This window comes from Alosa sapidissima, chromosome 15 (genome assembly GCF_018492685.1).
Source record: "Alosa sapidissima isolate fAloSap1 chromosome 15, fAloSap1.pri, whole genome shotgun sequence".
NCBI classification, from domain to species: domain Eukaryota; kingdom Metazoa; phylum Chordata; class Actinopteri; order Clupeiformes; family Clupeidae; genus Alosa; species Alosa sapidissima.
In genome coordinates this window covers 24,767,953-24,781,661 of record NC_055971.1, presented here as the reverse complement: position 1 = coordinate 24,781,661, position 13,709 = coordinate 24,767,953, and the positions used below count along the sequence as shown (strand labels likewise).

General features: G+C 44.1%; 1 protein-coding gene across 1 annotated transcript; it reads left to right on the top strand.

Moving 5' to 3' along the window:
- The first annotated feature begins 473 nt into the window (after window positions 1–473).
- LOC121684258 (somatostatin-2-like) lies at window positions 474–2,175 on the top strand. Its single transcript, XM_042064248.1, has 2 exons — window positions 474–769; window positions 1,889–2,175. The coding sequence occupies exons 1-2, from the start codon at window positions 614–616 to the stop codon at window positions 2,096–2,098; spliced, it is 366 nt and encodes a 121-aa protein (XP_041920182.1). The 5' UTR covers window positions 474–613; the 3' UTR covers window positions 2,099–2,175.
- Window positions 2,176–13,709: the final 11,534 nt, after the last annotated feature.

The window sequence follows — 13,709 nt, the reverse complement described above, 5'->3', positions numbered from 1 at the left end:
ACACAGATACACACACACACACTCGCAGACACATACCTGTTCCTACTGTACACACACACACACAGAATGTTATGGTGCATCTCCACTCATCATGCATCTTCCCTCTCTTTCTCTCTCTCTCATTGTTCTGCATGTTTCCATTAAATGTTTCCATTATGCTCAGTTAAAAGCTGCGCTGTTTTCATGTTGCCGCCTGTGCTAATCTGCCGCTTCCTGAGTGGGAAGCCTGGCCTTTCACACATTGCGGCGTCGTGGCGCAGCAGCCTGGGCTCCGGGAGCTGAGTCCATTAAGGCTCTAATTGTTCCATTGTTACCGGCGGAGTAAAGTCAACATTGCCCAGTGCATGTGTCAGGCTGATTGAGTGACAGAATGAGATAGATGCGAGTGGAATATGAGGGCTTTGTGACACGGCATTCCATTCCACCATCGCCAGGCAACCAGGCCGGCTGTCACTCACAACGGCAGCGTTTAAAAAGGGTAGAAGAACAGGACGGGTCACCAGAACTCCCAGCAGTGTGGAGCGACCAAGACTTACACCCGAAGCCAGAACTCTGAAGCCGTGCAGGACAGCTCTGCTGCATCTCTCTCCACCCCAACTTGACCCAGTTCGCCATGAGATCCAATGGAATACCCTGCTCCTTGGCCCTGCTGGCCCTCGCCCTGGTTCTATGTGCCCACAGCGCCGCCTCACAGCCCGATCAGAACCGCGACCTCCGACACCGCAGGCTCCTCCAGAGAGCACGCGCCGCCGCTGCCATGGCAACCCAGGTGAGTGACACACGCACGGCAGGTGAGATGCAGAGGCTCAGGTAAGCCTGTCCTGGACACCCTCTGTGTTCTAGTCAGCCTATCAGCAGGTTAAGCTTACTGCTTCTAGATTGACATTCGTTCATTTAGCAGAATGAGCAATTACATGGAAGCTACAGTGCAGAAGAGACCTTAGGTAGGGGTCAGTCAATACTATTTAACTAGAGGATAAGAGTGCAGACGTTGTATGTGTCAATGTGTGATAGGAGAAAGTGGTAGATGAGGGAAGAGAGGGAAGTGCATAGTAAATGTGTTTTAGGTGTGTTAGGCTGTTAGAAGTGTAAGGAGTGCTTTTAATTCCCAGCAGGGTTCTGCAGTCTGAAGGTTTTGCGTAGCCAGTTACATAAATGTGGTCAGGAGCAATCACATGACCAATCAGCATTTTGTAGTTCTAATGCAGTCCAAATTAAGGACAGCATGATGATAAACAATCTTTGGCTGAGAGCGCTGTCTGGGGTGGAATGAGATTCAAACTCCAAGAGGGATCTGTTCCTCCTCAGGTTTGGATCCACCAGATTCAGACCAGATTGTGATTCACTGCAAAGTAAGAGGGATCCAGGGATGTTGTTTCCCCTGAGGCACGGAGAGAGATGCCCGTGGCCTCCCTCCATCTAAATCAAGAGCAATCTGTCACAGGCGAGCACAAATTGGCGTTCGATTTTGGAGTGAACGGCCAGAATTGTCCCCACTGCTCACACTCTCTGCAGCATTAAATCAGAAATTGGCTGAATTTTCTTCTCTTTTGTGGCTGGCTGATTTTGGGCTCGTCGTCAATTTCACATCTGATTTGCGAACACGAGGCGGTGCCTTTGGCTGAGCAGTGCAGATTTTGGCAACTACACCCTTTCTCAACTCTAATCAGTCTGTTCGCACTCTCTCTCTCTCTCTCTCTCTCTCTCTCTCTCTCTTACACACACACACACAGATACACACACAGACACACACACACACACACGAGTGATAAGTTTATCATCCTTCATAAAAACATTCACCCATGTGCACCAAGTGCTCTCTCCTCTCTCTTTCTGACAGTCTTCTCTCTGTCTCTTTATCAATGCCCCCACCCCTCTCTCTCCCCAGCGGGAGTGGAGCAAGCGAGCCATGGAGGACCTGCTGTCCCGTGTTTCCCTGCCTGAGGAGACGGTTCCAGAGGAAAGTGAGGTGTCTATATCTGAGCTGAAGGGAGATGTGGACATGGACGTGGAACTCGAACGCTTGGCGGAACCAAAGTACCTGCCGCCTCGGGCCCGCAGGGCTGACTGCTTCTACTGGAAGAGCTTCACCTGCTGAGACTCCGCCTATATGCCATCACATAACTCAACACCATCCAATCAGATCAGATCATACTCCATAACCACGCCCCTACATTTACCATAAAATATTATTTTTTTTAAACTAATGAATAAATATAGTTGCTGGATTCCGAGTTGTGATGATTTTTTTTTGTAATACTATTTGTCTGTTTATTTGTGTTTTCAGTGTGTAAAGTGACGCAGGGTTTGAAACATATGGACCCTTTCAAGAGAGTTCCATTATCAGCATCATAGTTGGCCCCACAAGACTTCCGTTTTAACATTCCATATGTTATCTTAATGCAGAGGAAGTAGATTGGGGCCCAAATAGAACGTTCAAGCATTGTTTTTGTTTTTATTGTTGAAAGGGTCCATTGAGCCCTCTGTGAAAAGTGAGGTGCTTTGAGTGTATGTTTTTAGGATTTGAAGATGACTGCCAGATTAATAGTAGGACAGGCAGAGCACTCAGAAAAACAGGAGAATGCTGGACAGATGTAATCAGTCCAACAGCGACCAAGATAAGAACACAGCCGAAATGCTTTTTCACGCTCTGGAAAATCGGAAAAAGCTGGAAAACAACGCCCACTCAGGCACAGGGATTAGGACTATGACACCATTGAAACAGGACATGGTTTAGTGACCACTAACCAGTTGGGCGATCAAATGAAATGAGTTTTTACTTAAAAGGCAGCTTTAGACCACCACAATCATAATCGACACAGACATGGACCACACTTAAAGATATCAGCACACACACATACACACACACACACACACAGAGAGAAAGAGAGTGAGCCCTAAGTGACAACATGGTTGTGAAGGTGATGGTCACTTCCGTGCCGCATTAATGTGATAAAACCTAATTAGTGACCACCAGGGCTTTCACACACCAGTGCTGCTCCCAAGACACGCAGCATAATGAGGAGATTAAGACTATCAGTGACGAGCGGGGTGGGGGCTTTGGAGAGGGGGAGAGAGAGAGAATGAGAAAGGGAAAGATGAAGAGAGAGAGAGAGAATGAGAGAGAGAAAGAGAGATAGACAGGGAGAGATGGATAAAGAGAGGGAGAGAGAGACAGCAACAGAGCAAGAGAGATAGAAAGAGTAAAGGGGAGAGAGCAAAAAGGAGAGAGAGAGTCCACCCTCTGTAATGGTGGCACCTCTCATCGGCAGCCTGTTTGAGTTGTAACAGCGTGTCTTGTCTGTTAAAAGCGGCGTGCCTCTCGCGGACGACTCGAGCGTGATTAAAGCACTTCTTGCGAGGCGCGTGGACTAATGGGCCGTTTGATGCATTTTTCATTAGTGCGATATTGGCTGCGACAACAGGGACACCTCATGTGCTCTGTCTCCCTGCAGGAGAAGGCACAGGAGGAGTGGAGAAGACAGTTAGTCAGCAGTAATTGTTATTTAATTATGCCTCTGAAAGCCGCGCAAATATTTAGACACATCCACGCTGTTTGATTACCCAGCCTGAAAAGCAAGTTTGTCAGGCATTAAAAACATCTCTCACCCACACTGTTTACGGAGCACAGTCAATTGCCTGGTGACTAGAGAAAGAGAGGGGGGAGAGGGAGAGGAAGTGTGTGAGTAAGTGAGTGAGTGTGTGTCAAGAAGCGAGAGGAAGAGATGGATAGACAGTGAATGTTGTATGAATGAGTGTGTATGTCTCTCTCTCTCTCTCTGTGTGTGTGTGTGTGTGTGTCTGTGTGTCTGTGTCTGTGTGTGTGAGAGATAGGGAGAGAAAGAGAAGGAGTGAATGTGTGTATGTATGTATGAAAGAGAGAGAGAGAGAGAGAGAGAGAGAACGGAAAGTGTGTATAGTGACAGAGACAGAGAGCAGAAGACGTGTGGGCTGTACACTGATGGATGAGTAATACAGTTGAATACAGGCTAAAGAAAAATCAGAGAGACAGGTAGAACGCCGATAGTGAGACAGCAAAGGAGGGAGATACAGTAAGACTAAAGGGAGTGCGACAGGTAGAACACTGAGGGAGACAGGTGAGTTGGCCGCAGGTTTTGCGTATATGAGAATATGGTTGTGTGATTGGACCAGCCTGGCAGAAGGTAAATATTAGTCTCTCTCTCTCTTACACATACACACACACACACACACTTTTATGCACAGCTACCTCGCTGATGAGCCTAATCACCTTTTTCTTTGCTCTAACAAGGTAATTATAGAGCTGTCACTCTGTGGATACAATCCTTGTGCCCTGCTCTCCTCTAATGCAACCCTGCCCAACACACACACACACACCCCATATGTATATGCCTGCTTACACACACATGCATGCACGCACACAGACACACTCACACACATACATTCAAACTCACAAACTCAGATACACATAAATTGTGTAGTTAAACAGCTTGCCTTACTTGTTGTCCGCATCCTTTAGAATTTACTCTAGTGAAGGCATAATAATGGAGTGACACACATAAACACACACGCACGGACACACTTTACACAAACACATGCACACACACACACATACGCACAGACACACTTTATACAAACACACACACACACACACAAACACACTTTATACAAACACACACACACACACACACTCTCATCCACCCCCTATCTGCAGCTGTCACCCGTCTAATGATATTTTCCAGCAAACAAAAGCCTCATCAGCCACTGTGTCGGCACTGGCCACCCGAGCGCAAGTGTGGGCATTCAGACAAAGCTGTCAAGATTCCTCGAAAAATGAGCTCATCTTTTCCCACAATTTGTCTGGAAACATCGATTAGGCAATTCTCTAACTGTGGCAGCCTCTCAGGCAGATAATATGTCAGTCAAGCAAGTTGAAATGACTAAGTCACTCCGAATCATTGCCAACTTGTGCGTGGTACGTGAGCTGGGGGGGGGGGGGGGGGGGTCTGCTTGGTAGCTGTTGAACGGGCTGTCACAAGACTGTTGACTGTGAGGGGAGGCTCATGGTAGCCACTGTCACAATCAAACACTGTGAAGCAGCATTTGCCTGCAATACAGTTCACCTCTAGAACCAACTTGCAGATGACATAAGAAGTGCCCCAACTGCGACAAGTTTTAAAACAAGACTTAAGACAAAACTATTCTCAGTGGCTTTCTCTTAGTCTCTCATATATACTTACCTTTTATGTTGTATTTTATGTACAGCAACTTATATGTATTTATTTCTTTTTTATATTTTTCTATTTCTTATATTTTCTACTTTGCTTTTTAATGTTTTTATTCAATATCACCTGATGCTCTCTGTTCTCAGATGGTATAGGACCCATTGAAACAGGCTGGTGAACAGTCTTCCGGATGAACACACACACACACAGTGATTTTTTTCCTGCTGTTTAGCATATACATACCCTTAGTTTGTATGCATGTGCATTTGTGTGCATGTGTGTATGTATCTGTATGCTTGTGTGTGAAGGCGTGTGTCTGTGTTTTGTGTGTGTATGCCATCATTTGAATGCACCCTTAAAGGTAAACTATGCAGTATTGGCAATTTCCTTACTGCTTATTTTTCGCTTGCTCTGTCATGACGAATGTCTGAGAAACTCCATCGCTACCTTTTTCTAGCCGGTGCCTGGCGTGTATGTGTATTTGAATGCAGTAAAGCAATTTGTTACTTATACTTCCTGACACTGAGGCCATCGGCCCGCCGGCCCAAAGTTACAAGGGTGGTTTTTCCGCTCACAGGTGCTAGGGGGAAGCGAGACGGCGACCATTCAACCCCGAAAAAAGTCATATAACCATTCCAATGACTCTGAAGCTGGTAAATGAAGGTAAATGAAGCTAAAAAACTTGCATATTAAGCTAAAAAACCTGCATAGTGTGCCTTTAAACAGTTTTTTGACCTTAACATAACCTTAACATTTTCAAAATAATTTTGATGGCACAAACCTTCTGCCATTGTCTGAGCCAACTTTCTAATTTTGGGTACGAAACTGCCCCATATTTTCAGTATTCTAGCATCAGAATGAGTTTGAAAGCTTTATTTTAAGGTAAATCAACTGTATTGTGTTGCATTAATGCTCAGTGCCAGGCCTCACCCCAGTAGGCATGGACAGCTTCAGCACTAACGCTGCGGACAGCTCCCGCCCATCTAGCACCTAAACATTACAAGTGCTGCATGCTGCACAAACCACAATCTCTCCCGCTTTCCCAAAGGACTCACGTATGCTGATTGGTGACTCTCTCTCACTCTCACTCTCACTCTCTCTTACTCTTTCTGTGTGTATGAGTGTGTGTGTGTGTGTACAGTGATGGCCAAAAGTATTGGCACCCATGCTAAAGTTGACTGAAAAGAGGAATATAAAATCATCTTTTGGAAATTGATCTTAATGCCTTAAGTGAAAAATGAGGAAATATCTAACCTTTAAGGACACCAATTTTCTTAGTGAATGAATAATGTATCATAAATAAATAAATGTTCTTCCTTAAAATACAGGGGTCATTTGGAATTAAAATAGCCCCACATCATCACATACCCTTCACCATACCTAGAGATTGGCATGGGTGTTATTTCAGTTAGCCTATTAGCTGGTTTGATTTACCCACATACCCTTTGATATGGTGAAGGGTATGTGATGATGTGGGGCTATTTTAATTCCAGAGGCCAAGGTAACTTTATCAGGATGCACAGTATTCTGGATCCATGAAATAACTGGCCTTTAAAAATAAAAATCTGCCTGTCTCTATGGGAATTTAACATAGGGGTGGGAATACTTATGACCCCTGTATTTTAAGGAAGAACATTTATTTATTTATGATACATTATTCATTCACTAAGAAAATTGGTGTCCTTAAAGGTTAGATATTTCCTCATTTTTCACTTAAGGCATTAAGATCAATTTCCAAAAGATGATTTTATATTCCTCTTTTCAGTCAACTTTAGCATGGGTGCCAATACTTTTGGGCATCACTGTATGTGCATGCGGGCAGTAGATACACCCTCACCCTCCCTGAACATTCCCCTGAACACCCTCACCCTCCCTGAACATTCCCAATAATCAAGATAAGGGAAACTATGAGCAATCCTTGTCTCCCTCTCTATCTCTTTCTCTCTCTCCATGCCTATGTGTGTGTGTGTGAGAGAGTGTGCACGCACAAGTACATGTGTGTATGAGGGCCATTAAGATTATTTTCTACATTATGACTTCTGTAAAAGTGTTTTCCCACATCAAACCCCACTGTTTCAACATTTAAAAGTTCTTTATAAAGCCCATTGCTCCCATATCAAACTGGCAAGTGCAGTTAATTTCACATCACAGAGGAATTTAAATTAACTGTTTAAAGTGGGGAAAGTGCTGATCTTATTAGGCAGATTACAGCAGTGTGTGTGTGTGTGTGTGTGTGTGTGTACGTACACGCATGTGTCTGTGTGTACGTGTGTGTGTGTGTGTGTGTGTGAAATTCTTATTGCATACCTTACGACAGATTGTTCCAAGGTCGATCTCCACTCTATTTATTGTGAATCTATATTCTAGCTTATATATCTCCCTACTCTACGACCCTCTACTTCACCATTATGCAATGACTTATAAAATAACATGCCCCCGTGGGCCTATTACGTAACATAATACATTCCCATCTGTGATGACTAATAAACACCCAGAGCATTTCATATAGTAATCTACGGTTTCATTCATACATATTACAGATTTCCCAGTAAAATCCATTGTGTGCAAGACACTTCTACATGACAACTTGTTCCCCTGCACAATATACTGTACATTATATAACATAAAATGGTAGGACCTACACTCTCTCATACTTACCACAAGATGCTTTACCAATGTACATCAGGTCCTTCAACAGAATACCCCAACTCCAAAACATGCAACATGTTGTAGTTATACAAGCAACATTTTGTAGTTATACAAAAGTAAAGATGTTAAATTCCTTGTACTCCTTATGGTTGTGGGATTTTCCACAGCAACCAAACCTCTCACTATCTTCTACAAGTACTCATAACCAACAGCCAACAATTAAATATTACAACAAGTGTAACAGAGGTGAACTGAGCTAGCATGCTAGTTGCGTGTGTAAATCCTCACAGCCCTAACCTTAAGAACGCTTCTAACCGCTGAGTTGGAAGCCTGGGCTTTTAGCTCAGTGGTTAGAGCGTTCGACTCCCATGCCGGTGTGTGTTGAGGTGGCAGGTTCGAGGGCAATGAGCGGAGGACGAACCAACCTCTGTTACAGTGGTGCCGTGACCCGGATTATGGGAGTGAGGATTTAGGGCAGTGAGTGTAACAGAGGCGAACTGAGCTAGCATGCTAGTTGCGTGTGTAAATCCTCACAGCCCTAACCTTAAAGCGATGGTTCGGAGTAATTTCACCCTAGGGTCCTGGTGTACTTATAAACTTTTCAATGCTTCGTTTTATGAGTAAAGAGCATAGTTGTACTACTGTACTGTAGTTTACTTTTTCTGTAAGTTTCGTACCATTAAGGGCATTACTAGTGGGGTAATTTACGAGATAAAAGTTGGTTCCATTACGCCTGGAGAAACTCATTAGTTTCTGACAGCGCTACTTGACCAGGGTTCGACCCAGGGAAAACAGGTTCTGGGAGGGTGTTTGGCTCGGGGTCATGGTGCAAAGGACCCTAGGGTGAAATTACTCCGAACCATCGCTTTAAGAACGCTTCTAACTGTTGAGTTGGAAGCCAGGGCTTTTAGCTCAGTGGTTAGAGCGTTTGACTCCCATGCCGGTGTGTGTTGAGGTGGCAGGTTCGAGGTCCGTGAGCAGCGGACGAACCAACCTCAGTTACAGTGGTGCCGTGACCCGGATCATGGGAGTGAGGATTTAGGGAGGTGAGTGTAACAGAGGCGAACTGAGCTAGCATGCTAGTTGCGTGTGTAAATCCTCACACCCCTAACCTTAAGAACGCTTCTAACCGCTGAGTTGGAAGCCTGGGCTTTTAGCTCAGTGGTTAGAGCGCTCGACTCCCATGCCGGTGTGTGTTGCGATGGCGGCTTCCAGGGCCGTGAGCGGAGGACGAACCAACCTCTATTACACAAGGCAGGGTGCAGTACTGCCATTACGCTGATAAAATATTGTACAACAAAGACAAAACTTTCTTCATGAGCATTTCACCAGTCAGCACCCAGTCAGTGTAGTGCTGAATTATATCCACAACACCTCCTGAATGCTTAACATTGGTCTACATGTGCACTCCTCAAGAAATATATTATTGATTGATTAATTGTGGCCTTACTGACTATGATAGTGACTACGCCACCCCCCTATATCTAGAGAGGAACCCCTGGAGCTACCCACTCAGCCCCCCAGCTGTAGGCTAATGTTCAAGACAGGGTATCAGGAGGCACAGGTGATGATACAAAATTTAATTTATTATATTCTTCGACAAAAGCTTAAAACATCATTTGCGCCCATACAGGCGTGTGGTAGCGAATGGGCAATTGTTGGACTAAACAGGCAAAGGCAATCCTAAATACCGTCCACACTCCCCAGCGAATGGGAGGAGAGGAATACAGGCCAAATAGTAATCAATACTAACAGGTGAAATAACATTGGTCATGCACAGCACACCGGTATCAAATCAAACCAAACCAGAAAGAAATTAAAAAAATAAAAATAATTCATCAAATAGGTCAAACACCAATATCACACCAGAGGCAATTTACACTTCAAATCAACAATGGACCAAGTTACTAAAGCCTATCAGCAACAGAATACCAGTAGCCCATCTGACCTACTCCAACCACGAACCTGGAGAAGAGTTAGTATAAATAGATAGCCTAAATAGGAACTAGCGATGATATAAATAGAGCATGGAATGTTATATGTCAACGCAAGGAAACCCCAGTCAATAGCTGGTAACTGACCAATTGCACGTTGCCCAATAAATTACCCACATCCCCCCTCACAATCCCATATAAATACGCACACGCACCGTCGCTAAACAGTATACAGGAATCACTCATGAACTCGGAGAAAAAACAGTGGCTACACGCTGAAGCTGCAGCCCAAGAATCTGTATCAGTGTCAACAATCCACCTCAAATGTCCCCGCCGTGATCGCCACCTACACCTCGTCCCCAGACGGAATGCTGACTCGGTTCAGGCTCTTGATTAATAATGTCGCCTCGCAAACCTAGGACCCGACACACTGCAGCACCAGCGTTTGGATTCTCTGCTCCTTACTACCGGAAGCAAAACAGTCCGCACGTAAAGGCCCCGATGTATAAATAGACATGCCAATTTACTAATCTATCAATTACCTAATTCATCAGTGTCTGGTGATTAGTTGCCAATCACTTCCCCCCTACCTAGTTGGCCTGTTATTCCTACACGTGCCTAGTGATGGCAGCGTTTCCCCAGTCCCACTGCCCACATAATATATATTGCAATGTCACCTATTTCCCTATTTCCAGGGGCGGACCTGGACACTTTGAGGCCCAAGGCAAAGGATCCCGAGGCCCATCCGAGCACAGGGCCTTTCTTTAACCATTTCAACTCGCTCTGCATCTCTTACGGTGTCTGGCCATAACGCAGGGTAGTCACTGCAACTGTAGTGCTAGGTATCGTGTTAGGGCTACTCACGTTACTGGTTTCGTTTGCACCCAAAGCTTCTGCTACTGAAATGGTGTCCGTAGCAGCACCACCAGCACCAGTGCGGACTTCGGCAGTGACAATGATCTTGTCCCTCACGACTGTTTCACTTAGATCAACATCATTATCATCATCATCGTCAGTAGAAGAATATGTAGTGCAAGTTTGAGTTGCCGGTGGTGGTGCATCGCTGCTGCTGTGTGGTATGTGTATGTGTCGCTTCATTAATTTCTATACAAACCAAGATGGCAGATTCCTAAAGAAATGCAAGCACCCACCCCATAAGTGTATCTAGATTAGCTATGTACCAAAAATGACATTTTACCGTGACTCGAAGAGCTGTAAACAGTGTTGTAAGGCTGCATGTACAAATCCGCTTGGAGCTCCAGTGGAATTTTGATTTCGCGACGAGAATTCTCGGTTTAACCATTGATGTGCCTAGATCAGGGGTCGGCAACTTGTTTTGCCTGGAGAGCCACTTTTACCAAATGTATTATTTTTCTCATATTTTTTTTATTTATCTCAGAAGAGCCACATAAAGACAGTTACAAGAAAAAGTTTTGGATATTTAACATACAGTTACTTTCATTCAACAGAGGATTACATTACATTTTCTACTAGTTTTAATGTGCAAGTAACTTGAAATGTAAAGTGGAATGACAGAAGTATAGGCCTTAGGCTTCCCATGTAGGCTAAACACCACCGCCTATTTTTCCAGTGTCCTTTGGTATGCAAAGTAACATCATAGTTAACAACACAACACTCAATTTTCGTTGACATGTCATTGGCGAAATTGAACATTAGGCCTACCAGAGATTTGGTGATGGCCTTGGAGTCTGGATGGCTCATATTCAGTGAGGTGAAGTTTCATGCAAGAATTGAGGCTGTCACCATTTAAGGGCAACACGCAAAACACAAAAATACCATGACATTGTGTTGGTGTTATGGATGTTTTGCGCGGAATTGCCCTTAAACTTGAGCGCAGGTTTGTCTTTATATTTTTCATATGTGAGATTTCTCACATGCAAGTGGAACCGAACAGGGTTAACACAGCAATAGCCTACTAACTCGTTGCAGTATATATAACGGGCAGTTCATTTCACGTTTTCAGAATCAGTCTTCGGATGGAAACTTTCCCATTTCAGCCTTGTGTTCGAGCTCGCAAGCTGTGATCGCTGACGTTTCCTTCTTGACATTTTCCTTATCTAGCCTACAGCAAGCGCACACATCAACAATAACAATTAAAATGTTCTCTTTGACTGAAATGGAGGAAAATCTGTGATTTTGTTTGATATTGACAACAAACCGCGAATGTAACAATATTGTCATGTTACGGGCATGTCATTTCGCAGCTACAAAACGCTATTTTTATACCTCTTCTACAGTTCCAAACAATATTCCACTTACGTGGTAGTGAGTAGAGGGTCCCTAAAGCCAAACCGAAGTATCCCGAGGTCTTTATGTGGTCGGATAGAGAGTCCAGAATGAATTTCATCAAGCCAGTACCTTTCCGGAAATGTTGCTGCTGCAGCTGCCATCTTTAGGGGAAATCCGTAGGAGTCGATTGCCGAGTGTGGAGTAACACGCTCTGGAAATTCACAATTTCGTCGCCGTTTTTAAAAAAAAAAAAAACATAGTCCAGTATTTCTTTCGAAATTGAAATGAAGTTGTATGCAACAGCAAACCCCAGCATATTTCCATATGCTGTAGGCTGTTTCCATGCTATAGGGGTCAGGGCCCCCGGGCGATAATCGTTCATGGAGGACCGAGTGAGTGGGCGGAAATAGGGCACCCATCTGCCCAGCACCAAACTCTGAACACAAAACAAAATCAGGTTTTTAAGGCAGTAAATGCTCCCGTTAAGAACCAAACCAGATTTTGTTCAAATCTACACACCTATGGCTACTGAAAAATGTAAGGTTAATTTATCAAATGTTATTTTGAAGTATTAAAAACATCTTTGTTTTAGAATTTTCGAACGAAAGGGGCGGAAATTGGTGCTTTTACGATACAGTACAGTGCAACCAGAATGTTTTCAGACCATTTCAAGTTTTCCACATTTTGTTATGTTTCAAGCTCATCTTAAAATTGATTCTTTTTTTTCACATCAATCTACACACAATGCTCCAATACTCCACAAAAAGCAGGTGTTTGGAGTGTTTTGTAAATTTATAGAAAATACATTTTCAGTCTAGTTGCTACAAATGAAAATATCTAGTTTTCAGTCTAGTTGCTACAAATGCAAATATTCCAAATGGAGCGATACCAGGTACTCTTTGCAACTTGAATGGGTCTGATGACGCCAAGCTACTGTAACCTTTCTTTACAATAACAAATCTCTCCTCTTCTGTCTCGTGGCTTTTGTGTATGTGTGTGTGTGTGTGTGTGTGTCATACTGACCATCAAGGTAAATGTCAAGCAGCATTTAGGAGGACAGAGTGGCGTTCCATTATGACACATTTCTCTTCTTAATCTCTCTCCTTTCGCAGCAAACATGCGGACACACCCCCACAAAAACACCCCACACACACATGCAGACACACACAGACACACACACACACACACACACACATACACACACACACACACACACATGTGAGATATTGTCACAGGCAGATTAGATTGGAGAGACAAAGCCAGTCTGACAAGGGGATAATTCAACTAATGGAGGCACTTCCACAAAATTACACTGTGTGTGTGTGTGTGTGTGTGTGTGTGTGTGTGTGTGTGTGTGTGTTCATGTATGCCAAAGACAGGGATACCAACACTGACACTGATATGCTATGACAGTCAGAAAAATCAAGATAAGGGAAACTATGAGCAATCCTTGTCTCTCTCTCTCCCTCTCTCTCTCTCTCTCTCTCTCTCTCCCTCTCTCTCTCAAACACACACACACACTCACACACACAACACACAAACCTTGGTGTCTCTATCTCACACTGGCACTCTGTATCTGTTTGTGTACAGTATGTGTGAGAAAAATTGAGAAAGAAAAACAGAGAGAGATAAAGAGTGAGAGAAACAGGATGGGGGGTGACGGAGGGAGGCA